Below are 26,472 nucleotides of genomic sequence, written 5' to 3'. Positions count from 1 at the left end.
TAAGTAACATTAAAAGTCCCACTTCTTTTAATATGTGATGGCAACATATATATATATATTGTATGGTGAAAGGGAAAGTAGTAGATATGTTATATTAAATTGATGTGAACAGCCATGGCCAGGGTAGCTGCTCACATGCGCCAGTCCTAGAAATACAGAGGCCAGCTCCCATGTGGCAGTGACAAACAACAACCAAGACAAATCCCCTTTGAGCTGAAAATAATCTGCCATATTAATATTATCCTCTTGCTTGGTTGCTGGGATGCATACCCATCAGACCACACATGAAACAAGAAGCCCCATTTGTTTCTTCAACGTACGTAATGCACGTATGAGAGAAAATGACACATGGTATTAAAACATGCAGAATTTCCCTCAAAACCAAAATCATTGGGTACAAGCTTTAGGGTGCATTGGGTATTGCAATTTTATAGACAAAAAATATAATTTTAAATCAAATTGCACAAAATTAATTGTTTACGGTTATGAATATTATTACTTTTACTACAAATATTTTACAAAGTTAATCTGACAGTCAATATTTAATTGATGAAATAATTAAACTCTTATACTCATGTCCAGAGTGAAATTTATATGGACTATCGCATCAAATTTATAAGAATTGATTTGTAGTAAAAAAAAAAATTCTAATGACTAATATGGTGAGAATCGTAAAATGCTATATTAACTTGTAAGAAACTTGTGATATATAGAAAGCACTGGATTCAAAATTCCATGGCTTTTAGCAGGCCCTTTGCTAAGAAATTTGCAGGTGGAGTTCCTTGATTAGCGGGAAAGGGCATATTCTCTAATCAAGGAACGCGGCACAAGTGATCCCTTGATTTATGCACTTAGTCAAAAGACGGTAGCTCCTGATGTAGACCAACAGCTATTACCCAGATTCTAAACCCACCTAAACAGCTATTCTTTATAATTATATATAATAAAAACATATAAAGTTTTCTTTTTTCCTTTTTCTTTCTAAATTGTGGGAAAGAAAATTTTGTCAACATAGTCGGTTAAACTAATAAGGGTTCAAAATGCATGCAATGGTCTATGTTTAATTTTAAGTTTTTAATGAGAAAGAGAGAAAATTAAATTAAATAAGGACCATTAGAGAAACTACTGCACGCATGTTGTAGTTTTTTTATAACACTTAAGCCAAATCTTTAAAAATTTACCTGAGAATCACATGTATTTTAAACACGTATCAGTTTAATAAACGAAATTGAAAGAAATTCTTTTAACCCAATTTGACATAAAACTTTGTTAATAAAAAAACTATGTTGGGTAACTTCATTCAAAAAATGAATTTGAATTGCTTAAAATTGGAAAATCATTTATATTTTATTATTATTATTATTGTTAAATAGCTTTGATACTATGTGAAATATATGAAAGAGAAGACGAGCGGAAGAGAATAATGGATTACGGGTGTGTTTGGGATTGCGATTTCGTAGAGAAAAAGTGCGATTTTAAACCAAATCGCAGAAAATAAACTGTTTGGAAACTGCGTTTTTAAAAAATTGCGATTTGAAAACGTAGAAAAGTGCTTATTCAAATCGCAGGCAATGTGGTACTTTTTTGAAAACGTAGTATTTTAAAAGGCTAACCTGCGATTATAAAGGCCAAACTGTGATTTTGCCAAATGCTTAACTGCGTTTTTAAAAATCACTTTTTTCAAATCGCACATTTTAAAATTGCAATTTTGAAATCGCAAACCCAAACGGATCCTACATTGTATTGAGTCTTGATCATATTGTATTACAAGATATCTCTGTATATAGAGAAGCTATAAGTAGTAGACAAGAAACCCTAGACTAAACCCTATGATACATTAGGAAGGAAATAATACTAAAAAGGTAATAAACCTAATAAGAAACAAAACGATATTATTCTAACAATTATTATTATTATTATTAAGGGCAATATATGTTTCAATTGAAGTTATAAATTTTACTCCGATCCAAATACTAATTTTAAGTTTGGAAAAAATTAAGTCCAAAGTTAAAAATTGTAAAATATTTTCAAAATCTATATTTATCGCAATTGATTTTGTAAATGTAGTATTTCATGTGGGAAAAGTAACTGCATTAACTAACTCTTTAAACTTGAGATAATGTAAATTAAATGAACTTCAATTATTGAGGAATAGGATCCCAAAGCACAGAGCTGGAGACCCCGTAGCAGTAAATAAAATACATAAAAAGAGATTTATTCCTCAATTATAGTGTCTTTTTGAGCAGCCTATGGTGCGCCGGTGCGGTACACACCTGCTTGAGATATGTAGGCCAGCAACCCCTTCTCTTTGTAAAAGTGTTTTTATTGTAGGGTACAAAACAAAGTGATCGAGAAAGAAACATAAAACAAGGAATGATTTAACAAAGTGAGAAAGAGATGATTTAACAAACAGACGTAATTTTTATACAAAAGCAAACCATATGGATCTATTCTATCAGAATTCAAGCTATTTGGATTGATTCTATCAAAATTCAACATCATAGGAATTGGTTTTGTATTTTTGCTCCAAATATAATGTAAGCCAGAAGCATGTGCTAATTAGCTTAACTTCACATTTAGTTCAAGATTTTAGCATTAATGACTTGGAATATTCTTTCCAGCGCATGCACTGCTAAGTGTTACACGTTTCTCTACATCAAAAAGGGAAAAAAAAAATCATCATAAATAAAAAAAAATATCTCCTGTTTAGTAGACTCCCGGAAATTGATCAATTAGTTTTTTATTTTAATTAATTTTCAAAATGAAATGATAATTAAGGTGCTAAAAATTAGATCCTTTTTCCGATGCAATCATACCAAACCATGACATAGTACTTGAACGAGATCCAGCTTACTAAGATACAACCGAACTCATAATAATTAAAATAAACAGAGTAAATATGACTTAATGATTTCCAGAAATTTTGCATTAATAATTTGGGCAGTATATGTGAGAGGATCCATATATATGGAACCCACCTATTCGAGTAGGTAGTCGCAGGGGGCGAAACCATATATTAAAGTGCGGAGAAAAAAAAATTTAAAAAAAAAAAATGGTTGGGGGGAAATTAATTTTTGAGGGTCTATCTCATAAAAAATATATATTTTTGAAAGATTTTTTTTTTTTTTTAAACTAGCTCACAAGCAATAAGCATGTGAACAAAATCCTACGTTAGCTCTCATAGTGTGTGTTGCGAGATCCCAATCTGACTTCTGACACCGCGTAACATGTGTGGCGGTTAATAAAATATTATAATCATAACCCAAACAAGGAATTAAGAAGCTTCTTTGCAAGTGGTGAAACAAGAAGGAAGCTTCTGCAGTAAAATCATGAGCAGACGGGCAGAACTTTTTTGTGCAGCTTGGCTGTATTTAGTTGTCACTCCCAAAAGTTCTTGACTTCTTACCAGGCTAGTCCGAGCTGGATATTCTGAGCTTGCGTACGTTAAAGCATTAGGTTGGTTCTAACTTGTAACTTGTTCTCACTATTTTTTTACTCGTAGGATGTTTCAACCAATCAAACGGAGATGCCATTCCCACTTGATCACCTGGTTGGCCAGTTTTAGATTTATATTACAGAACAGCTGGCCCTTCCAGTTCTTACCATACAGGAAAAAAATTAGTGCAGTCTGCTTCTTTATTAGTAGTTCGCTGACGCGAGTGAGACTTGGTACATGTTCTTCTTTGACATGATAGATCAATTGTCAACCTTCATGTTCAACTCGATCTGAAACTTGGGATTCTGTTTCCACTCTGATTTGAAGGATCCAGATTTCAGAGGAAATAATATAAAATTGCCCATTTTCGAGATTTCCTTCTCCTACTTTCTCTTCTTTAATGTTATGCCAGTCTCATAACTGAATTCCCGGTTCATCCCATTTCTTCTTTTCCAAAATCTTGATCAGGGAGGTGATTCGTTTTCCGCTTTCTTTCCTGTGAGGTTGGATTCCGGGAAAAGAAATGGCAGCAAACTCTGTTGTGGTCACAATTGAGAAGCCTGACAGCTTCTCTTTACTGGAAGTCAGTGGTTCGGGTTCATTTTTGTTGCCGGATAAACAGAAGGCTGTAAGTCCCAAGCAATTTACATGGGTTCTTCTTCTCAAAGCTTACAGAGTTCTGACCAGTCTTTCATGGCTGGCCATGGCTTTCAGGGCCATGTTTGTTTCAGTTAAGAAACGCATTTCGTTGTCTGATGTAAGTGAAGAAGACCCCAGAAGCAGAGGAAGGTTGTACAGATTTATCAAAGTTTTTCTAGTTATTTCAATTCTAGCTTTGGTGTTAGAAGTCGTTGCTCATTTCAAGAAATGGAATTTGCAAATGATTCAGCCTTGGGAGGTTCACGGTCTTGTGCAATCGTCCTATATGGCTTGGCTGTCTTTTAGAATTGACTATATTGCTCCTTTTGTGATGCTGCTTTCAAAATTCTGCATCGTGCTTTTCTTGATTCAATCTCTCGATCGGCTAGTGCTCTGTCTTGGGTGTTTCTGGATCAAGTACAAGAAGTTGAAACCCACAATAGAGGGAGAAACTTATGACATTGAGGATTCTTCAAGTTTCCCAATGGTTCTTGTTCAGATTCCCATGTGCAATGAGAGAGAGGTAAGAGAAAACTTCTTGTTTTCTCTAATAAATTATTTGTCGATGTTTTATTGCTTGTTACAACTCTGCCTTTTGGTCTGGTGCTGAAATATTATGTTTGATTAAGGTGTATGCGCAATCAATTGCTGCTGCCTGTGAGCTTGATTGGCCAAGGGAACGAATTTTAATTCAAGTCCTGGATGATTCAGATGATGGAAATCTACAGCTTCTGATAAAAGATGAAGTCTCCTCATGGCAGGAGAAAGGAATAAACATAGTCTACAGGCATCGACTAATCAGAACTGGGTACAAAGCCGGCAATCTAAAATCAGCAATGACCTGTGACTACGTTAAAGATTATGAATTTGTTGCAATACTTGATGCAGACTTCCAGCCAAATCCTGATTTCCTTAAACTAACCGTTCCTCACTTCAAGGTAATATAAGCCAAATAAGAACAGGAAATTTCCTTTTGGTACTCTCAATCAATTGATCAAACAATAGTCATCTTAAGAATGTTTGTGATTTGTACAGGGAAATCCTCAATTGGGTCTTGTCCAGGCTCGCTGGTCATTTGTGAACAAGGATGAGAATTTGCTTACAAGGCTCCAAAACGTCAACCTCTGCTTCCATTTTGAGGTGGAGCAGCAAGTGAATGGCGTTTTTCTCAATTTCTTTGGATTCAATGGAACGGCCGGTGTTTGGAGAATCAAGGCTTTAGAGGATTCAGGAGGCTGGCTTGAGAGAACCACAGTCGAGGACATGGACATTGCAGTTCGAGCTCACTTGAATGGATGGGAATTCATCTTCCTCAATGATGTCAAAGTTCTTTGTGAGTTGCCGGAGTCTTATGAAACTTATAAGAAGCAACAGCACCGCTGGCATTCAGGTCCAATGCAGCTCTTCCGATTGTGCCTTCCTGCTATCATAACTTCCAAGGTTTCCTCAATCCCCTTATCTTTTATACCTGAAAATTCTGAATAACTTTTTTTAATCTTGGATTTATGTTTGTGCAGGTATCTATTTGGAAGAAGGCCAACCTGATATTTCTTTTCTTTCTCCTAAGGAAACTTATACTTCCCTTTTACTCATTCACATTGTTTTGTATCATACTTCCATTGACCATGTTCATACCTGAGGCAGAACTACCTCTTTGGGTAATCTGTTATGTCCCCATTTTCATGTCCTTCTTGAACATTCTCCCTGCACCTAAATCTTTCCCTTTCTTGGTTCCATACCTACTGTTTGAGAACACAATGTCTGTCACAAAATTCAATGCCATGGTCTCTGGGCTGTTTCAGCTGGGAAGCGCTTATGAGTGGGTTGTGACCAAGAAGACTGGTAGATCATCTGAATCAGATTTGTTGGCATTTGCCGAGAGGGAATCAAAGTCTTCTAGTGAAGAGAAAATCCTTAGGAGGCATTCTGAGTCTGGTTTAGAGTTGTTGGGTAAACTTAAGGATCAGAAACCCCCTTCTGTGAAGAAGAGAAACAAGCTCTACAGGAAGGAACTTGCTCTTGCTTTTCTTCTACTCACTGCATCAGCCAGAAGCTTCTTGTCGGCACATGGAGTTCATTTCTATTTCTTGCTGTTCCAAGGGTTGTCTTTCCTGGTTGTAGGCTTGGATTTAATTGGTGAGCAGCTCAGCTGAAATGGAGTAGACAAATTGTATTGTTTGAGCTTATATTTTTTTTGGGACATATACTGGAATCAAGGAGCTAAACGTGGAAATTCACGTGTGTATGCTTTAAAAGCATTAGCAGATCCGAAGCATTTAACCTTTTGCTGGAGCTGCATATAGACACATATTAGGAACAATTGCTATTGGGAATCATTAGATAAAGAGATGACATATGAAATTCTGTTCATTGTAAAATCAAATGTTGTGGGTGTTTGAATAATGAGAACGACCTTGTTCATACAAAAACAAGCAGTTCAAAACATGGTCATGTTACTTTCGATTGAAATATGATCTTTTTTGTTTTTGTTTTTTTTTATGCAATTCCGAATATGAATGAGAGAAAAAGAGTGTTTAAGAAAAGTAAATCAGAGAGCTAGTACACTAAAAAAGAGCACCCAAACTCAATCCAAGTGGAAGGGTGAGAAAAGTCACAAAAGTAGGTTAAAAAAGTTCATTCAATACTTTGGGAAAAAAAAAAAAAAAACAAAAAAGTTGTTATAACTTTAGAAAATCTTAAATAAGACAATAAGTTGCTGCCCTAGCTAAGACGGGATCCCAACCACTAATTCAAATCTAATCTAATGGTCGTTCTAAATCTATTCTGCAGCAGTCCCATGCCTAACTAAAAAGTCATATATGACTTATTACATAAAAATTAAAAGACTTCACATAAAATAAAAAAATAAAAAAATTACTAAAATCAAAATGCAATCAATAGTGATGCAAATAGTCAGTAATCAATTGAAGATCTTTTATAACAAGATAAATTTCATCATCTGCAATAGTGTCTCTTCAAACACAAGTAAGTGTCTGCGGCTTCCTAGAGCTCTTCCAAACAGCATGCAACAGTCAAGCAAGTTCTAAAAGCAAAAAATTACACTTTGAAGAAATTGGAGAGAACATAATCCTTCTAGGGCCTTGCATCTTTCCCTGATAAACTGCTCCACTTGAGATGTCTCCTCAGTCAAACCAGAAGCTTCTGCAATAGTAACTTTGTTATGGCATGGACTAACAATCCAAGTATTATCTAGATTAAACAACTCACTCTTGAAGGATAATGACTGTCAATTACAATAATCATACTGTTACCAACATTTTCTTGGATACAATCCATGTCATGCCAAAAATCTCTTCCTCATCCATAACTTGTGTAGAGTGAAATTTAATCAATAGTAACCGCTTATAAAAATGTCCATTAAAAATGCTGTTGATCAAGGATGAAAAACCAAGTGAGAAAAGAACTCAAATCCAGACACATCCAGTGAACAAAGAACAAAAGGACCATATAAAAGATATCAAATCAAACAATTGATATAATGGACCATACTGACTCACAGAAGATAATTGCAATGAATGACTATACTGAGAGCAAAATTTTTGTGGAAACAACTGATATAATGGACTGATATCTCCCCCTCATCTATAAATATTACAGAGCAAATGACTATCAAATGAGCAAAACCAGCAGTACAATCCCATCCACGGCTTGCAGATTATGTGCAATAAATGTAATCAACTAAAAACACTGGCCTTAGTCAAGATATAATATAAGTACCTTTTGCAAGTAAGTATCAATGTTACAATATTTGTATGCAAATATCTCTCTATCAATTCTAATGCTCCGTTTGTTTCGACGTAAAATGATTTCCGTCGTAAAATGGTTTCAGGGAAGTTATTTTTCTGAAAAATATTTTTCGCCGAAAGCATTTTTCGGTGTTTGGCGCGTACAGAAAATCACAAATATTTTTCATCTTTTCATTCAATCATATTAATCCATAAAAATTAATTTTTATTCAAAACATATAAATATTAATATAAAATAATATAAAAATCATCGATGACGAGATTCGGTCATTGACTGACAAGATTCTAACCATTTTTACCTGATTCCGACTAATATAGCCAGAATTCGAGATAAATGCCGGAATCCGGACAGTTTCATCGGAATCTAGAATAGCCGGATTCCGGCCATTTGGCCGGATCTGGCCAGATCCGTCCGGCCAGCCGGCCGTTCTGGCCAGATCCGGCCGGGAACCGGTCTCTCTGGCCAGATCCGGCCAGATGGCCACTTTGCGCACATATCAAGGTAGTCCCCTAGTTAACTTTATAGTTTTTTTAGAAAAAATAAAAAATAAAGTAAAAGTAAAAGTTACCACGTGGACAAAGGTGGTCAAGAATTGTATTTTGAGGTGGCATTGTATCATATCTTTATTTTTATGGAGCTGTGTCCCCCTAGGTGATTGAATTTTTATTCAAATAAATAACTAAAATTTGTAAAAATATATATATATAATAAGGGTTAATTTATTATTTTGGCTTGGGGAAACTGATTTACTTCAATAAAGTCTAGATTTTTCTTTTAGAGAAAATTTCATAACTTTCATTAAAATCAAAACAAAGCATCTTGATTACCACTATTACAATATCATGAATAAAAACAGAATAATCTTTCATCCACAAATTCTCTAGAAGTCTATTGGATTGCCGCCCTCACTAAATGATGACATTTAAGTACTGTCTTTGCTTCGTCAATAGCTGCTCATATCGACTCCAACAACGACCTTCCTTCCTTCGGCAACTGAATTATGACATTTTGAAGACCCAAATCTCTACTAAACTTAACAATTAAATCATTAAAAAAAGAATAATGATTCAGCAACTGTTGGGACCCATATCTTCTTATTGGAAGTATCACTCCAATGGGGGTCCACTCCATTTTTGGATTTTCCATGACACAATTTTGCTCCGTATTATTCCTTAAGCTTTATGTTACCTCATGAAAATCCTCCATTGCCTATTTTGCACTTCTTACTACCTAGGGAAGGATAAATGAGATTACCTTACAAGCCAAGGTTTTGTGATGGAATTGGTGACAGGGTGGATGTGGCATTGGGCAAGGACAGAAAGCTTGTGAAGGTTAAGAAAAGAAGACGCTCGAGTAGTACAGCAAATGCCTATGCCCAAGTTCCATTTGGTTGACACATGACTAGTATTATATATAGTACATAGGAATTATGAGTATCACAAAATCTTCATGGGAAGAAAGAAGGTGAAAAAAAAAAATGGTTGAAAAAAAATTACAAGAATTTACGTACAGAGGACATGCACTAACTAAGTGGTAGGTGTTAGGTGTTTCAGCACAAAATCTCTTCATGATCATGTCATGAAGAAAGTAAGTAAAAGAAAATGGTTGATAAGAATTCACGTGACATGGACTTAAAGAAGCTGATGGGTTTTAGGTGTTTCAACACAAGATTATTGTAACGCCCCCAAATCGTTAGGGTTAGGTTCGTTCATTATCATATACAGAGTCGCAAAGAATCATAAGGTTTACCAGATAACCTAGTTAATATGCTGAATTAATAAAATACCATAAAATAGTTTAAAATTTAGAACTTTAATAAATGCGGAAACGAGTATCTCGAAAGTAACATTCATGCTTGATAGAATAAATAATCCAAGAGTAAAACTTAATTTATTGTGTTAGTGCACTTATTTAGGTAAATGAAATGCAATGCCCTAACACTAGCCTAGATCCTATTCCAGCCGCCTAGGTCCCTTTGCTCAAAACCTGAAAATAAAAGCAAAATAAGGGCGAGCGAGAAATGCTCAGTAAAGTAATCCGCAACCATAAAACGGTTGAGTTTAAATTCATTTTCTTTAAAACTGTGCTTGTAAAACTCGTACTCTTCAAATCTCGGGAAAATATAAAATACAAATCCATCATTTTACATAAATCACATAAATATTTACTTATAAATAAATTTCATCTTTTATGGCTCATTTACACTATTACTTCCTATGCATTAGAATTGCGCCGTCATTGTGACCATGGCACGTGACTGTGGCCGCAGGCCTGCCTTATAAGCTAATTAATCAAAGTACACTTAGCATAACATAGAGATGAATTACCGCATTCTCAAAGTCCTTCAGCGGTTGCGCTTCCATCCAAGCAACGGTACCGACCTTAACTTCTATGAATAACTTTGGGGCCAAAATCACTTCCTCCACACACGTGCCTCTTTTATAAAACCTTATCTCATTCTTTTCACTTCTTTTGGTACACCTTGAGGCAATGTATAAGGTGCTTGGGTCTCCATCTTGAGGCTTGGAATGCTGCTTCTAGTCTCCCTCGTTGGGCTCCTCCTGGAGTTGGTGGAATTAAAAGGAATTTTGATGTGATTGGGAGGGGCTCCTTTGTTGTAGCTGCTGCTGTCATTAGTGATTCTTCTGGTAATATTAATTATATTATTATGGCTGCTACCCAAAGATTACATTTTACGGATATTTTTGTTGGTGAAGCTTCTGCAGCTCTTCTGGCTTCTCAGTTGTCTTTGTCTTCTGATATTGACCATTTTGTTCTTGAGGGAGATACTATTTTAGTTATTATAGCGATTAATTCTCCTGAGTTTTTCACCTTGTAGAACTTTTCTAGCTAATTTAGTTTATATGATATTAGTTTAAGTTTTTCTTCATTTCAAAGTTTCTCGTTGTGTAAATTATCGTGTATGTTTTAGCTAAATGGGTCACTTTTCATCTTGTATTTGGAAACATTCCCATAAGTTCTCCAATTCTCTCTTCTATCCGGATCAAGAGTGGGAAAGATCCACCCATGTAGCCATTTTTCCCTACTCAATTACAAAAAGAAAAAAGAAAAAAGAAAGTATTACAAATTTAATTATAAGCCATGGTTTTGCCACGTAGACTGTATTTTGTTTATTTTTCAAAATTTATTGAATAAAATTGTTCAGATAATTTGTTAACCTCTAAATAAAACCATTTTCTCAAAGGCAAATATTATTTGTACACGTGTGTGTAAATAACACGTCTTTTTTTCAAAAGCTCTAATAAGAAATTCAAAACCCTTTTCTGATTGAAACCCGACCCGGTTATCAAAATTTTTGAAGACATGCATTTAATCTATTATAAGAGATCCTAAAAATTTAATTTTTAATTCAAAGTAAAATTCATTTACAAAAGGTAATTAATTTGTACCTTGTCAGCAAGGGTCAAGAAAATCTCTTTGACAAGGGTTAGAACTCTTTTTGATCACTTATCCAAGTTTCTTCAATCCAAATACGAAAATGGTTCCTCTCAATGTATTTCTTTATAAAGAAAATCTAAGCTTCAAAAATACCTAAAGAATCTCTCTCTCTCTCTCTCTCTCTCTCTCTATCTCTCTCATGGCTCTCATCACGGTTCCACTAATCCGAAAAAAGGCTCTCCAGGCTTCCAAGTTTCTTCGTCGTTCTCTCCTCCTACTCCTCTTAATTACTGTTCCAAAGTTTTGCTATATTTCGATTCTCACCAGATTAGCAACGGCCTTTTTCAGCAGAAGCTGATCGTGACAAGATGTCGTCAGTGTTTCTTGACCAAAAACTCCACCTATACTACCGTACTGGTGCATGAACATGTGAAAAAAACCCATCTCTATATTTCTTCCACCGGATGCGGCGTTCGGCTTGACTCAGCACAGGGGATCGCTTGAGTACCAGTTTGTAACGTCAAAGGTTGCATGTCAAAGAGGATTCCGATTCGGGACGACGTAGTCTCTACCGCGGTTCTTATACGTTAAGCACGTGCCGTTTAACGTCCAATCTTACTGTAACTGATCTTCATCCGATATTCGGTAATGGTTACCAATATTCCATCGACGGCCGGAGTATCACGCATTGGGATGTCTACAGTGATGGGCATGTATTGTCCATGGGATCAAGATTTTCTTTTATTATCTTTCTTTTAAATAAATAATGTAATTGTATTTGAAGTAGCAATTTAATTTCCATTCTCTTATCTTCTTATAACATGTCAAAAAAAAAAAAGGAATATAAAAATTCATTACTTAATTTCTTCACCGTAGTACCCCCATAATATTCTTTTCGCAACCTAGTAATTTCGTACAAATTAGCCATCAACCCAAAAAAGCGAATTTTATATTAGAGAAAATTTTATTGGTGCATGTTATTGCTTAATTATTTTGCACCTATATCATATCTAAAACTACCCCTTTTGTGCATGGCATATGATGTGTTAAGTTATCAAATTAAAAATGGTTTCCGTGATTGCTTAGTTAAAAACTCGAAAGAAACACTAATTAATCTGATAAAAATCATTTTAATTGAAGTTTAAAAGGGAGGGATAATTGATGTTTCTATCACTAGTAGTGGTAAGTTTAATTGATATTAGGGATAAATATATTTTAGCCCTCAAATTATCACCCGTTCTCCGGATGGCCCCTCAAACTACCAGTGCTTAGATTCTGGCCCCCTAAACTACCACTTTCTGATTTTTTGGCCCCATCCGTCCATTTATGCCGTTAATTCTAAACAGAATTCCAAAAATACCTTTCCTACACTTTGAAAATCTCATGGTTAAGGGATAGGTATTTTCGAGTTTTTGGCCAATTTATGTTAGAGTTGACGGCACAAATGGACGGATGTGGCCAAAAAATCAAAAAGTGGTAGTTTGGGGGGCCATCCAGAGAAATTGTAGTAGTTTGAGGGGTTAAAATATATTTAACCCTTGATATTAACTAGTTATGATGTATTGATTAATTGACACGAAAAATGGTTTATGTGAAAAGACGATCAAGTTATTTTTATTGAGTAATGCTATATATATATATATATATATATATATATATATATATATATATATATATATATATATATATATATATATATATATATATATATATACCATCACTTTTTCTGAAAAAAAAAAGAAAGAAAGAAAGTGATTTGGAGTTGTGGATGTCGCATTTGTAAATTTGGATGTAGCATTAATGTGCCATTGACGTCACTTTTTCTGGATTGATGAATTCTAGAAAAAAAAAAAAAAAATGCTATGTAGCATTAATTACTTATCTTTATTAATTATTATATGGGTCTTTTAGTAATAGTGTGTCAGCCCTTAGTGGTAGTAGTAAATAAGGAGTGCATCTTTGCATCTCCATAAGATGTCTACGCAGTAATTATCTAGTTATTTACTTTAGAGTTAATATAAATTGCAGTAGTTATATATATGTATATTAGAGTTAGTGTTGCGTAACACTAAGTACGGTGCACTTGTTTGAGTAGGAGTTTATCTCTAATGATTATAAGACTTGTACTCCAAGTCCAAGTTACTTTATATTTTATATTTAAAGGAGGATCATATAACATAGATAATTTAATCACAAATCTTATATTTTTAAAAGGTATAGGTTCTGCTATAACTTAACAATCTATCTTGTAACAAACATATTTATTTAAGGTGTGTTTGGCATTGCAATTTTGTAAATAAAAAGTATGATTTTAAATCAAATTTCAGAAAATGAATTGTTTGTGATTATATTGTATTTTTAAAAAAATTGCGATTTAAAAAAATAAAAAATTAGTGTTTTCAAATCGCATGCAATGGATGCTTTTTTGAAAAAGCACAATTTTAAAAGCTAATTAAACTGCGATTTTGCCAAATGCTTAACTACGTTTTTAAAAATTACGTTTTAAAATCTCATATTTTAAAATTGTTATTTTTAATTCGCGCTAAATGAAATTATTCGCAAAACCAACCTTAGCATAATTACAAAAACAAATAGACTTACCACATAATGGAATTAATTAATTAGGATACTTTGAGTTCTTTACTTGTTAAACACCTATCATTAAAAGGCTCCTAACAAGTTAAAAGTTAAAACTTGTAAATTATTCATCCATCGTAGAGTTATCTTATAATTATTACTCTCCAAGTGTAACTATAACTATAATGATCGATGGGCACGTTATTGTTCATGGAGTTGAGGGTTTGTTTAGTCCTCTCACTCCTCTTCCTGGCCTCTTCCTTTCGTACCGACTACCGAGTAATCATGTTGGTTAAGTGTTAATTTATTATGTTGTGTTGGGAATCTAAAATATTTCAATAAGGTCTAGAAATTATTATCATTCAATGAAGGATTATGGCTTGATGCCTTGATATATATATTGTCACTTTCTGGTTTCCTTCGTATTCTTTTTCCCACTGGTTTTGTTCTTCTAGCTGCTCCTTTTCTATTTGTTTTAGTTGCTGTTATATATATATTGATCAATTTAGAGGGGCGCTTTACACAGATTTGAAGTTTGCTATTCATAAGTATTAATTATACGAAGTAACTATATCTTGGGGCTTTCTGTCATTAAAAATAATAATAATCATATAATAAAACCTAACCATAATAACAAAATATATGGAAAATATCCTTTTTTTTTTTTTTTATAAGCGAAAAGAAATACAAATTTGCAAAAAGAAAAGCCTGACCATGCTCATGAGCCCCTCTTATAAAGTCTTCGTTTACACTTTTTGACTTTTTAGTGTACATGAATGTACAGTTAAAATATCTTATCACGTTCAAAAAGCAAAGAGGTGTCGTGGTGTAGTTGGTTATCACGTCAGTCTAACACACTGAAGGTCTCCGGTTCGAACCCGGGCGACGCCAAAATATCTCCTTCGTGTTTTTTTTTCACCTCCCAAAAGAGCGAGAGAAATAAAACCGTCGCTTTGGGTAGCGGCTTCAGATGGGCTTTTGGTGATAACACAAAAAACGCGGTTTAGAATCTCTTTTCTACTTTTTTTACCTCGAAGGAGTCCCGCCAGACCTAAGACTGCCTTCTCTGTTTCAGGTCTGGCACTTCTCTCATCGTTCTTTTCCTATTCAGGGTCTTTTTTAGCTGATTCTAAGAATTGGGTTTCCTAGAATTTGGTTCCTTTCGGTTTTCAATCAATTTTAACGCTCTCTTTGGTGTTACATATTTGCATGTTATTCATTGCACAGCAGGCGTTTGTGGAAATGCCTTAGTGACACCTGCATTGCTTCTAAGACCTTAACATCTGTGTTAAGGAAAATGCTAGTCTGTTGTGTATTAAGTTGGTCACCCTTGCACATAGCACGCTTAATGGCTAGGACCTACATTTACACTTGGAGCAGTAGGCGCATGTTAATTCTTGAAGTGACAGATTCGATTATATGTCATTCAATGTTATATCCATTTTCACAGTTAAAGAGACGTAGAAAATGGCGTCTTGGGCCGCGGCAACCTTTTCGTCGAATCAACTTGTTCCACTTCCTGCTGTTGTTACTGCTGCAGCTGCTCCTTGTTCTAGCTGCAGAGCCAATTTATTGAAAGTATGTAGTCCAAGAAGAGGGAGGCTTTATTTCTTTGTTGCTGAGAACGACTCAAGACTGAGGACTTTTGTGGTTGCGTCAAACCGAGTTTCTACATTACAAACTCAACCGGGTACTTGGGAAGATCCTGATGATGGCAGTGGTAGTGATTATGAAGAAGAAGATGAGGAAGTGGAAGAAAATAACTTGGATTATGAGAGTGACTGGGAGGAAGAAAGAAATGCTTCAGCTACAGTTAGTGTGGATAAGCCCACAACAAATGAGTATGAGGAGGATCTTGTAAAAGGTTCTTACTTTGCTAGAACCCTTTATTCCCCTCTATATCTAAATCTTTTTTCTGATTTCGCATGTACTGTTTTCAATGAGAAGCTTGAAATGTCTAGAACTTTATAACCTTATCTCCTGGGAATAAAACGATATGGAAAAAATTAGTCTGTATCTGTGTAAGTTTTGTGAAGTATAGCATAAGCCAAGTTACTTTAAAGCATTAGGTGATCTGTTTCTGTTGTAAAGTAACATTTAGGGTTGATTATTATACTAGACCATTTCAAGTTTATCAAGTATTTGATGGCCAATGATCTGACTAGTCCATGTTTGAATGCAATTACCCAAGCCCAAGACCTTAAAACTCTCCATTTCAGACATATATAATAAGGGATGTTTCATAATACTAGATTCACCTTTGTTCCCAAAACCATGGCCGTAAAGCATTGGAGAATGGTGGGCAAGAAAATTCTTCTATTCTGCCAATGATGATGGACAACGACAATATTCCTTGGTCTCAATGATTCTGGTCCCTTGTTGCATATCGACTGGGAATGTATAGGTGACTCAATAAAAGAGCCGAAACTTCTTCCCTTCTTGTGAATAATAGTACGGTGTGTCCCTTAATTTAGTAACAAAAACTGGCAAAGTTTCATTTAGTCTTTGCAGTTCAGGAGAGGACCAAGCTCATCTAAAAGCTGAATTAAACCAACCAAGCAATATCATGTTGGTTGTTTTGAAGGTTGAATTCGACCAAATTGACCCTTTGTTTGTGCAGCCATCCTGCATCAATTAAAATTTAAAACTTTCATTTCAATTAAACTCTCTACTAGAATTATGAAAAGGATAAATTGGTTTCCATTGTGTGGGTTTGTCTCTCAAGTTTTTTGGTGCATTCTAGCTTATCCCTTGTTATCTAATTACATCATATTTATACACATCTATAAATTTGCATTCTCTTAGCTCCTATGTAATTGTCAAGCAACTGTTATCAGTTTTGCTTATTACTGCAGAGGTTGAACAGCTTTTGGGCCCAGAAGAAAGAGTGATTTTGCAACAGAATGTGACACCTAACCTGGGAAAAATATCATCTGTGAGTATTGAAAATATTGATTAGCTTCCTTGTCTTCTCTTTATATAATAGTTTTAGTAGAGTCAATAGTTTTTCCTGCTGGTTAAATATCTCCTTGTGTAGTTATTACAAGTAACTGTTGGGAGCACATTCCTGAAGCACGTACTACTTTCTATAGAATTTTACTCTTGAAACAGAAATTATACGTGCAGTTTCTTGTTGACTGAGGGTCTATAACTTTTCCATCTTTCTAATTCTTCTACCTCAATCATTCAGGCAAAATGGAACCCACTCCATACTCTAGCGCTATCAGGGCAGATATCTTTCATGGATAAGCTACTAGAAAATGGGCTCGATATTGATATTCTTGATCAGGTGAGATCTATTCATATATTAGTCCCACATTTATGTCTAAGTTGATAGCATCTTTCTTCTGGACTTATAAATCTTATATAATTTGGCAAAACAGGATGGTCTCACTGCTCTTCATCAGGCAATTATAGGCAAAAAGGAGGCTGTAATTAGTCATCTTCTAAGAAAAGGTGCAAGCCCTCATGTCAAAGACCGGGTGAGGATACGATTTCCATTTTCATAAATAAACAACAGATACGAATGATCTGTGGGTTTATATCTTTATCCTCATGTCAGGATGGTGCTACTCCACTTCATTATGCGGTTCAAGTTGGTGCCATGCAAACTGTGAAGTTATTGATCAAATACAAGGTTGATGTAAATGCTGCAGATAATGTGGGTAAAGTTTTTAAATTTCCTTAATGTCAGTATCCTGTTGATGCTTATCTCATAGCATGTTTATGAGTTCTTTCAGGAGGGGTGGACTCCATTACACATTGCCATCCAAAGCAGAAATCGATATATAGCAAAAATTTTGTTAGTCAATGGTGCGGATGCAAACAGGAGAAATAAGGTAACTTTCTATAACCATACATTTCCCCAGCAAATTGTAATAATTCAGTTCTAGCCTCTCTTTTTTTTCATTTTTGTCCAGGTTATCATTGACTGATACGAGACAGTCTGGTTAAATCTGTTCATGGGAGTATTAACTTAATATTTCTTTTAGCAAATAAAAAAAAGAAGTTAATTTCGTAGTCAAACGTGCAAGGTAGTCAAAGCTAATCTTCTGATTGAGCTGTACTCCAGGAGTTAACTGCATGATATCCTTCTTTACATCTTACATATATATGTATGTATTTATGTATATCTTACATATATCTATGTTGGCAAGTTCTGTTTCTGTTTCTGTTTCCTATTCTTTTCTAATGCATTGTGATGCTTAGTTACTTTATGATACTTCATCGACTTTTTCTCTTCTAAAGCTAATTTTTGGTGAAGCATGGACATTGATGAGCAAAGAGTTTCTACTGTTTGGTCTCAGTGAAGGTGCAATTAACATGGTGGGTTTTACTGCTTTCAGGATGGAAGAACACCCCTGGATCTGAGTCTGTGTTATGGGAAAGACTTCAAATCATATGATCTCGCCACGTTACTGAAGGTAGTGCCTTCTAACAGAGATCTTTGATGGAGACGAGGAATGCCACAATGTTGACATAGAATCTTCTGTTGCAAGAATGTTTCTCAATGATCGTGCATTCTATGACCTGCAGACCTTATATATACATTATGTATGTCGTAGTTTACCCAAAAGCACTTCAGTGACCTGCAGGCTGCAGATCTTATGGAGACACGAAGATTTGTGTAAAAGGATGCAACCAATGGAGAAAGTTGGAAGGGTTTTTCCTGCAGCCAAATGGTGTCCGATAGTGTATCTGTTTATTTTTTACATGTATGGTAGGACCGCTGCTATGGGATGGATTTAATCTTCTGTACCTTGTATAAATGTCTATCAAGGAATACTAATCAAAAAAAAAAAAATGTCTATCAAGGAATGCCATGGGCTTTTCCACAGAGGGAGAGAGAGGGGATGAATTAAAAAAGACTTATACCAAAGTAAAAAGATCCAATATGATGGGTTTGAGAACTTAATGGTTAAATCTTACATTGGACTAAAGGAGGGTGTGATGATTTATGGGTTCGACTTGGGTCTAGATTTAGTTAAAACCGAATCTATTGAGATTGTGACCAGTATCATGAGACACGTTTAAGTCTCAACATATGGGCTATATGTTCTAGTCCCACTATATGGGATGCATGTCTCAATCTCAACATGTCCAATTTCAATAAAAAATGAATTCAAGCCGAATCTAATGATTGATATTGTCTCACAAAGTAATTAGAGTAAATAGACGTAATAATGATAAAGATTAAATCTGATATTGAGTTGCAGTAATGAATCCTGGATTCAAGAGTTTCATTAAATTTGCAAACATAATCAGATCACCAGTTCACATAATCATACCTATCCAAAATTTAATGTTTTTGATCTGATCACTCACACTGCTTCATGTTAAGTGCCACATTGCAAACATACCTACTACCTATAGGAGTAATGTTAGGAACCATATTTTATCTTTCCAAAATTGGTGTGGCATTTAAAATTACCATTTGATCTAATAGTGATTTTAAAAGTCACATCAATTTTGAAAAGATAACAAAATTATAAGAAAAATAATTTCTAGCATTACTCTACATAGAGTCATGCCCAGCATGAGAATACAATGTTAATACATACACCTAAATATATTTTTTTTAAAAATATATATCTTATAATTTAAGTTGGGTTTACATTAATAAATATTTTTATTTTCTTCTTCTTTTTTTTTTTCTCTATTTTCCACTTATTTAACTTCTTCCATAATAAATGTAACCCTTTCCAAATCTCTCTCTCTCTCTCTCTCTCTCTCTCTCTCTCTCTCTCTCTCTCTCTCTCTCTCTCTCTCTCTATATATATATATATATATATTATGAAAATCTTTCCGAGCACATTATTGTGCAGACATTTTGGATACAACCTAACCGGCAAGTTTAACATATGGACTCTGGAGCGAGTGGCCCATGAACCATTTTTTTTTTTTTGCAACTTGTCTTTCCCGCCAAAGCCCAGAAACCATTTCTTCACCATCCTCGCCATTTCTCTCATTCTGCCATGCCACACTTCAAAAAGTAGACCTCCCTCTGTCTGTCTCTCTTTTGGAAAACAGGACCTTTATCTGCCAAGGTACGGAGCTGATTTTCTTCACCATCCTCGATAATCTTGCTCTAGCTTCCGTGTTTCGCTCTTCAAAAATTTAGGGTTTTTCTCGTGACCCTGATCAACATGATTATAGCTAAGGATCATTGAAAAGAAATGTTGGTCTAAATTGAATTTTATATGTTTATTAAGTTTTCTTCATATTTGTTGCTACTTCTGCGTTTTGCAGTGCTGGGTAGCGAAGATTTTGGTCAGTCGGGCCACAAATGGAGGCAGAGAAGGACGCGTTTTACGTTGTACGGAAGGGGGATATCATTGGCATTTACAAGAGTTTGAGTGATTGCCAAGATCAAGCCGGATCTTCCGTAATCTTTTTCAACCTTATGATCTAATTCCTTTTCAGTTTGTCTTTGTTTGAAGCAGCTCTGCATGATGCGTCAATTTCTTTGTAGCCAATTCCGGTTTTTCTTATCTTTTAGTCAATTTTGTACGTACCCAGTTGAATTTGGTATTCTGGGTCTTCTCTGTTTGAATAAATTTATAGTTTGTTGCTATGGATTTCCAAAAGGGAAGGATATATATATATTTTCATATTGTTTTATTAATCTCTGCAACTGATTTTACTTTACATTGCTTGGTTGTGGTCTGCATTGTGTTTAACTCTGAGGCTTCTTGCATGTGTTTGCTTCATTGTTTAACTGTCATTCTGTAAATTAGGTTCCTTGTTCAAAAGGGTTAGATTACGGATAGTTTGCACTGGTTGGTACTCGCGCCCATCTGTTTCTCTTTGTAATTTCAGGTCAAGTATGGTTTATGTTATGAAGTTTCAATAAGCTAATTTAACTCCAGGCTGGGTTGTGTAAGGCGATTCTCACTTCTCAGCGATGAGATTTTTGGGTTTTACCCTTGGTATAAAGAATGACTGAAAGCCATTCTGTGTTTTGTATGGTTATATCAGTTCTTTTCATAACAACATAGTTGTAGCTAGTTCATTGTCACTTCTAGTGATATTTTTTTCTTTTGACGGGTTGAGCTATTGGGAACAACGTTAAGAGAGATACAGGAAACAATCCATATTCTCACATATTTGTGTTGCTGCAGACTTTGGAAATAAGGTTTCTTTTCATTTATAGGTGTGCAATCCTTCAGTAAGTGTGTATAAAGGATATTGTTTGCCCAAGGAGGCTGAGGAGTACCTTGCCTCACATGGGCTTAAGAATGCTACTTATTCTATCAGTGCTGTTGATGTGAGAGAAGATCTGTTTGGCAAACTTGTTTCTTGCCCTTATCAGGTTTGTTGACTTAGCACCTGAATATTTCAGAACATTATTTATTTATTTTTGTCTCTTTTACTAGTAGGTCTGCGTCTGCTAAGGTTCTTCTGTTTGTGTCCTCTTCATGGGTGTCAAATGGCTTGATGTTGTTGGTTTGAAATTTTGTGGAGATGTTTTAGTTACTAAGCACTCATTTTTATCAAAATTTTGAAGTGTTCTTCTACATTGTGATGTACTGCGTTTCTGAATCATTTATAGACCTTATAGTCTTTGGCCAAAGGAACAACATTAAATGATGTTTTATTGATTTTCTTTTGGGGCCAATTTTAAGTGTTGACCATTTTATTGTTTTCTTGTTTGATATGGCACTCCAGTTATTGATTGTATGATTGATCATATCATTTTTCTTTCAGCAACCAGCTTCTTCTAAACTAAAAGCAGCTGACAAGGATTCTCCTCCCAAGAGATCGCGAGAAGTTCTTCATTCGCACAACATTGTAAGTTAAAAGACATTAGTGTGGTTTATATAGAAAAAAGTTGGATTATCCAAGACATAAACTTTTTTTTATAAGAGTTGATCAGAGACAATTTTGGAACTAAAGGAAATTGGCACATAGATTATAGCTTACCCCATATAAAACCACACTGTTATAAGCTATTATTTTGCATATAGCATCTTTGAGAGAATATGGAATGATTTGATTATGTTGTGGTAGTCAGCAATAACTTTGTGTGGTTTTTGTTCTGCAGGTGGCTGGATCAACTTCTTTTTTGACAAATCCTCAGAAGAAACATTTCCAATCAGACAGTTGCAATGAAACTCAAGCAATTTCTTCCAGTTGTGTAAGCTGCTGACCTGATATTTACTGCTCATGTACTAAGACCATAACCAATACTACTGTTTAATTATTTATGTGCATACATGATTGTGTATGTAGTCTCAAAAGTATCGATTTCCATGAATTCACTTGCATTCATATATGATGTGTTAGTTTTGTATCCATTCCATTCTTTCTCTGAGCGTATTCATTTCATTTTAGTGGTTACAAATGTGTAATGGAGGTACAAGTTTTAGTTGTCGATAGAAATGGAACTTGGCCTAATTCTAAAAAGCCTGATTTATGTAAAAGATGATTTATATCTTAATCTAGCTTCTTTTTTTCTTTTTTTTCTTTTTTTTTTTAATATTGGTTTCTGTTGGTAGAAAGTGGAAAGTGTTGTGCTTTGAGATAGGGTGTCCAATGGATGTATCTCTTCAAATTTTTAAAGGGTGGAATGTGGCTGTGTGGTTGATTTATTTGTGATTGTTCTCTATGGAGCAAATATGGACTTGTATTTGTTTGCAGTCTCTAAAAGCAAGTGAAAAACATGAGATTCTTGATATACAGAATACTACGTGGCATCAATGGTTCTAACATAACCAAGATTGCATGATTTTGTTATGGAATCAGCAGCATCCCAATAATCTGATTTTTAAATTCCTGGATGTTAGCTTAGCTCGTAAAATTGGTGTTCGGAGTGGGTCTTAGGTTTGAACCTTGCTTAGCAATAAAAAGTTTATTTTCCTGTTCTACATGTACTTTTTTTAAAAAAAAAAAAAAAAAAAAATTACATTTCACCCTCTTAAAAAAATTACCACTCCAATTGCACTTACTGTTCCTCTCTTCTTCTTCTTTTTTAATTTTTTTTTTAATTACACTTGCCCTTCCAAATTACAACTCACTGCAACTCGGACCTATGAACTACTAAAATATTTCACATTGTCCTTATATTAAATTTGGCCATTATTTTGGATGGAAAACGTTACGCGTGACTAGCAGGTGCATCTGAGACATTTCAGAGTGACTAATTTTCCTCCATTTTATGTGAAAACACACTGTTTTAGTAATAATGATTAAAAAGAACTGAAGTGATTGCATTTTATTAGTGTTCATATTGGTGTCTACACATGTGCCAAGACGAGCAACAGGCTGAACAAGGTGTCTGCATGAAAAAATGCTCCACCGCTTATAAATTTGATATTTATTTATGTTGGTTTGTGGCTTTTGTCAAGCCAAAAGGTGTAGAGCAGAATGATCTATCTGTGAACTAACAGTGTCATAATTTGCCTCATCCATCTTTATGCCCAGAGTTCCTGTTTTCTGGAGTTTGATGGTGCTTCAAAAGGAAATCCTGGACAATCTGGTGCAGGAGCTGTGCTGCGTGCTGAAGATGGAAGTATGGTATGCAGTTAACCAAAATATATCTGGTGCTTTTAGGTTTCTGTGTCCTTTTGTAAAATGTAGCGCTTTCTAACCTTGAGGCTTGGTAGGTCTGCCGATTGAGTGAAGGGGTGGGCATTGCAACAAATAATGTTGCTGAATATCGAGCTGTAATTTTAGGTTTGAAGCATGCCATTAAGGAAGGATATAAACACATTCGCGTCCAAGGAGACTCTAAACTTGTTTGTATGCAGGTTTGTCTCTTTCGATTTTTTTTTTTCTTTTTTAAATATTCTTCATCTTTTATCTACATATCTTAAATTTTTTGAACATGTTGCCATTAGAAGTATCGCATGTAAAAATTAAAATGAAGGTGAAGGAAGATAGTGATTAGAAAAAGGTGAAGAAGCAGTTCAAATCAGGAATCATAAAACAAGAAATGCTACTACCATCCAGTCCCCTGGTGGCACCAGACCCAAATACCCAACTCTTATTTACAACTTATTGGTGCCTTTATATGCCTTTGGTGCACTTTATAGGTGACTTCATTACCTCGTTTTTATTTGTATCATTTAAATCCTCATGAGAAGTCCATCTTTTTCAATTTGGGCTTGAATAAAACTGCTGCCTGTATATGAATGTACAATTTCCATATAATGCATTTAATGTGCGTATACTGAATAGAAGATACATATCAAGGAAGATATATATCAAGGATAGTAATGTAACATGATTGTTGTTGTATTTATCCTATTTTTAATCCACTGGTCTACCTAGTCGGCACTTTTCTGATGTGATACCAGAGGTTTTCAAGTGCTGTGGATTGGTCATAGTGTGGATGCTTCCATGATATCAAGGCTATTGTATAGTCTTAGATGTTCTGATGGCATATTACATGTGTTACTTTATTGCTCTACCTTTCACCCAATGGCTTTCCTTGTTTCTATTTTGTCTATTTTGATATGTCGATTGTTTAATTTTCATTTTTACTAGACCTCCTCATTTACAGATTCAGGGACTTTGGAAAACCAAAAACCAGAATATGGCTGACTTGTGTAAAGAGGCCAAGGAGCTCCAGGATAAGTTTGTGTCATTCCAGATCAATCATGTTGTTAGGGTACATGCAGAATAATTACTTGTTTCTTAAAATTCTGCACTATCTATATGGATAAATGCTTTCATTTATTTTTAGGATACATTTTTAATCCATGACTTAGAAGAGCTGTAAATTTGGATACATTTTTACAGCTTAGCTGGCCAAGCTGTCTACTCTTGGTAATTACAAGATGCTGTTATGACTTATAAAGCAACCACATGAAGAACTTGTATATCTTGTTTAGTTTAAAAGTGTTCAATTTATCTTCTCCATAGTTCTTGAAAGTGCTATAACTAATAAAAATTGAAATCCATCGGTCCCTCATTAGTTGAAAGACAGTAGTTAAAGAACCAGCAATCACGTTCTGATTTAGGGTTCAGGCTCTCTGCTTTGCACTGCTATTATTTCACCAGTCTATTGTTCTTATTCAGTTCAAGAAATCATCATTCTATCTGGCACACCGCCCTTATGCTAATATGGTTTCTGATAGTACTGCTTTCCCGAACTTGCTATTAAAAGGACTGGATTCTATATATCGCTATAGTTCTTGTATTGCCATGACTTGGACCACCTGTATTATATGTTCTTTATGTTCTTTTGGTACCTGTCAGACACTAGTCGGTGAGCTGTTAGAATTGTTTTTGTTTTTGTTTTTGATAGTAGACTTATTAATACATAACAAGCAGTGGCAAGCCATAGTCATGCTAGCATTGTGATCATTGGGTATAATGTTTGTATTGAAGCAACTCTTATTATTTTGAATACGATTGTTTGTAAACATCATTTTTGTTTTCTATAACAGTTTTGCCAAATGTAAATAACGTTCTTGTTCATTCTCAAGGAATTAAACTCTGAAGCTGATGCTCAAGCAAACCTAGCTATACATCTCACGGGTGAGGGCCTTTTGCACTCCTGAAATTTTAGTGCTTTCATGTTTTTGTGGTATTTCATATCTTTGTTTCAGCAAAAAGCCACTGACTCTTATGCTCATGCAGATGGACAAGTTGTAGAGGATTGCAGGAAGCAGCAGCTCAAATGTTATAGGTAGTAGCTGCATCTATTGTTCACTGACTTGCTTGGACCTGCCGTCCTTGGGCCCAAAATCTACTTACTATGTATTATATTCAACCTTTTAGTCTAGCTGTTATCTTTGCCAGATTAAATTATAGAGTTAAATTGGCAAGAGCACTGGTTTTGAAATCTGCAAATGCATGTGTTGAATTCCCCATTACAAACTTGATGTTTTGATGAAACAGATCAGAGCCCGGAAATGTCTTGGTCTGCAAATTTAGTCCATAAATTCTTAGGGCTGCCTTCGGCCGTCTGGAATTGGCATTCTTATTCCCACTGCCAAGCCAAATCCAAGCCCCAAAGCAATGCCAAATCGTTTGGATTGTTAAATTACCATTTGTTCAAAAGCCTAAGTTCTAAATTAATATTCCAACACTTTTCTTTACTTGTGTGCTCAAATTCTCCCTAGTCCCTTCAACAAATGAGGCTTAACACGAGGTATAATTAACTGAAACGGGAGTTAAACTGTGTGGTCTAGATTTAAACTGATCATGACCTTTTGATATTATGTTAATTCATTAGTTGTTTCAAAGGCCTAAGCTCTAAATTAATGTTCTAATACCGATCCAAAGAAACCCTTGGAGAATAAGAAGTCGAAAATGTATTACAATTTTTATTTTTGTATCTATATAAATTTGTAATTAGCAAAATAAAAACAGCAATGATAATGTATTGTAGACCCATTTTGCAAGTGGTCTAAAAAATGGATTCTCTATAATTGGTGTGTAGTACAATAACACTCTTAGAGGGGGGGGGGGGGGTTCTGCGGGAATTTCGCACCCAAGGATGTTCTGGGCAAGTGAATTTCACAGCCTTTCTCTACGTGGGTTAACGGAATTGCACCAGGATCCCCCTAATTTACTGGCTTGGTTATCCCAAGTTGAATAATACGGTCCAACCAAACAGAGCCTTTAAAGCCCACCGAATTGTTGGGCCCCCAATCTTCACGGAGACCTCCGATAATGACAAAGAAGAGAAATCCGACGGCTCT

At 35.0% G+C, this 26,472-nt stretch overlaps 3 protein-coding genes and 1 non-coding gene across 6 annotated transcripts; all 4 read left to right on the top strand.

Annotated features, from left to right (window-relative positions):
- The first annotated feature begins 3,433 nt into the window (after positions 1 to 3,433).
- LOC133859803 (xyloglucan glycosyltransferase 4) lies at positions 3,434 to 6,566 on the top strand. The gene is made up of 4 exons (XM_062295339.1): positions 3,434 to 4,598; positions 4,705 to 5,013; positions 5,111 to 5,515; positions 5,593 to 6,566. Exons 1-4 carry the CDS (start codon positions 3,960 to 3,962, stop codon positions 6,226 to 6,228), a joined length of 1,989 nt encoding a protein of 662 aa, XP_062151323.1. The 5' UTR covers positions 3,434 to 3,959; the 3' UTR covers positions 6,229 to 6,566.
- An 8,070-nt stretch (positions 6,567 to 14,636) lies between these two features.
- Positions 14,637 to 14,710, top strand: TRNAV-AAC (transfer RNA valine (anticodon AAC)). The gene has a single exon. It is a non-coding gene; the product is annotated as a tRNA-Val (tRNA).
- A 26-nt stretch (positions 14,711 to 14,736) lies between these two features.
- On the top strand, positions 14,737 to 18,769 carry LOC133861085 (ankyrin repeat domain-containing protein EMB506, chloroplastic). The gene is made up of 8 exons (XM_062296790.1): positions 14,737 to 14,894; positions 15,270 to 15,683; positions 16,675 to 16,754; positions 17,010 to 17,108; positions 17,203 to 17,301; positions 17,382 to 17,480; positions 17,560 to 17,658; positions 18,166 to 18,769. Exons 2-8 carry the CDS (start codon positions 15,287 to 15,289, stop codon positions 18,268 to 18,270), a joined length of 978 nt encoding a protein of 325 aa, XP_062152774.1. The 5' UTR covers positions 14,737 to 14,894; positions 15,270 to 15,286; the 3' UTR covers positions 18,271 to 18,769.
- An 898-nt stretch (positions 18,770 to 19,667) lies between these two features.
- LOC133859800 (uncharacterized) lies at positions 19,668 to 25,697 on the top strand. 3 transcript variants are annotated; one of them, XM_062295336.1, is made up of 10 exons: positions 19,673 to 19,866; positions 20,069 to 20,204; positions 20,973 to 21,131; positions 21,527 to 21,610; positions 21,864 to 21,956; positions 23,243 to 23,335; positions 23,425 to 23,568; positions 24,324 to 24,397; positions 25,252 to 25,303; positions 25,406 to 25,697. In XM_062295336.1, the coding sequence occupies exons 2-9, from the start codon at positions 20,106 to 20,108 to the stop codon at positions 25,256 to 25,258; spliced, it is 753 nt and encodes a 250-aa protein (XP_062151320.1). In that variant the 5' UTR covers positions 19,673 to 19,866; positions 20,069 to 20,105; the 3' UTR covers positions 25,259 to 25,303; positions 25,406 to 25,697. The 3 variants fall into 3 exon arrangements, with proteins under 3 accessions (XP_062151321.1, XP_062151320.1, XP_062151319.1); XM_062295335.1 differs by having other exon boundaries at positions 19,678 to 19,866; positions 24,324 to 24,431; XM_062295337.1 differs by lacking the exon at positions 20,973 to 21,131 and having other exon boundaries at positions 19,668 to 19,866; positions 24,324 to 24,431.
- Positions 25,698 to 26,472: the final 775 nt, after the last annotated feature.

Source organism: Alnus glutinosa, chromosome 2, assembly GCF_958979055.1.
Source record: "Alnus glutinosa chromosome 2, dhAlnGlut1.1, whole genome shotgun sequence".
Classification (NCBI taxonomy): Eukaryota; Viridiplantae; Streptophyta; class Magnoliopsida; order Fagales; family Betulaceae; genus Alnus; species Alnus glutinosa.
Note: the sequence above shows the minus strand (reverse complement) of the source record. Positions and strands in the feature narration are given on the sequence as shown.

Bases quoted from the DNA above. Each gene is read 5' to 3' on its own strand.
- LOC133859800 (XM_062295335.1), top strand. From the start codon at position 20,106: ATGGAGGCAGAGAAGGACGCGTTTTACGTTGTACGGAAGGGGGATATC. The intron at 23,569-24,323 runs GTTTGTCTCTTT...CCTCATTTACAG, and splicing joins CTAAACTTGTTTGTATGCAG to ATTCAGGGACTTTGGAAAAC. The intron at 24,432-25,251 runs GTACATGCAGAA...TTCATTCTCAAG, and splicing joins AGATCAATCATGTTGTTAGG to GAATTAAACTCTGAAGCTGA.
- LOC133859803 (XM_062295339.1), top strand. From the start codon at position 3,960: ATGGCAGCAAACTCTGTTGTGGTCACAATTGAGAAGCCTGACAGCTTC. The intron at 5,014-5,110 runs GTAATATAAGCC...TGATTTGTACAG, and splicing joins TAACCGTTCCTCACTTCAAG to GGAAATCCTCAATTGGGTCT. The intron at 5,516-5,592 runs GTTTCCTCAATC...ATGTTTGTGCAG, and splicing joins CTGCTATCATAACTTCCAAG to GTATCTATTTGGAAGAAGGC.
- LOC133861085 (XM_062296790.1), top strand. From the start codon at position 15,287: ATGGCGTCTTGGGCCGCGGCAACCTTTTCGTCGAATCAACTTGTTCCA. The intron at 17,109-17,202 runs GTGAGATCTATT...TTGGCAAAACAG, and splicing joins ATATTGATATTCTTGATCAG to GATGGTCTCACTGCTCTTCA. The intron at 17,659-18,165 runs GTAACTTTCTAT...TACTGCTTTCAG, and splicing joins ATGCAAACAGGAGAAATAAG to GATGGAAGAACACCCCTGGA.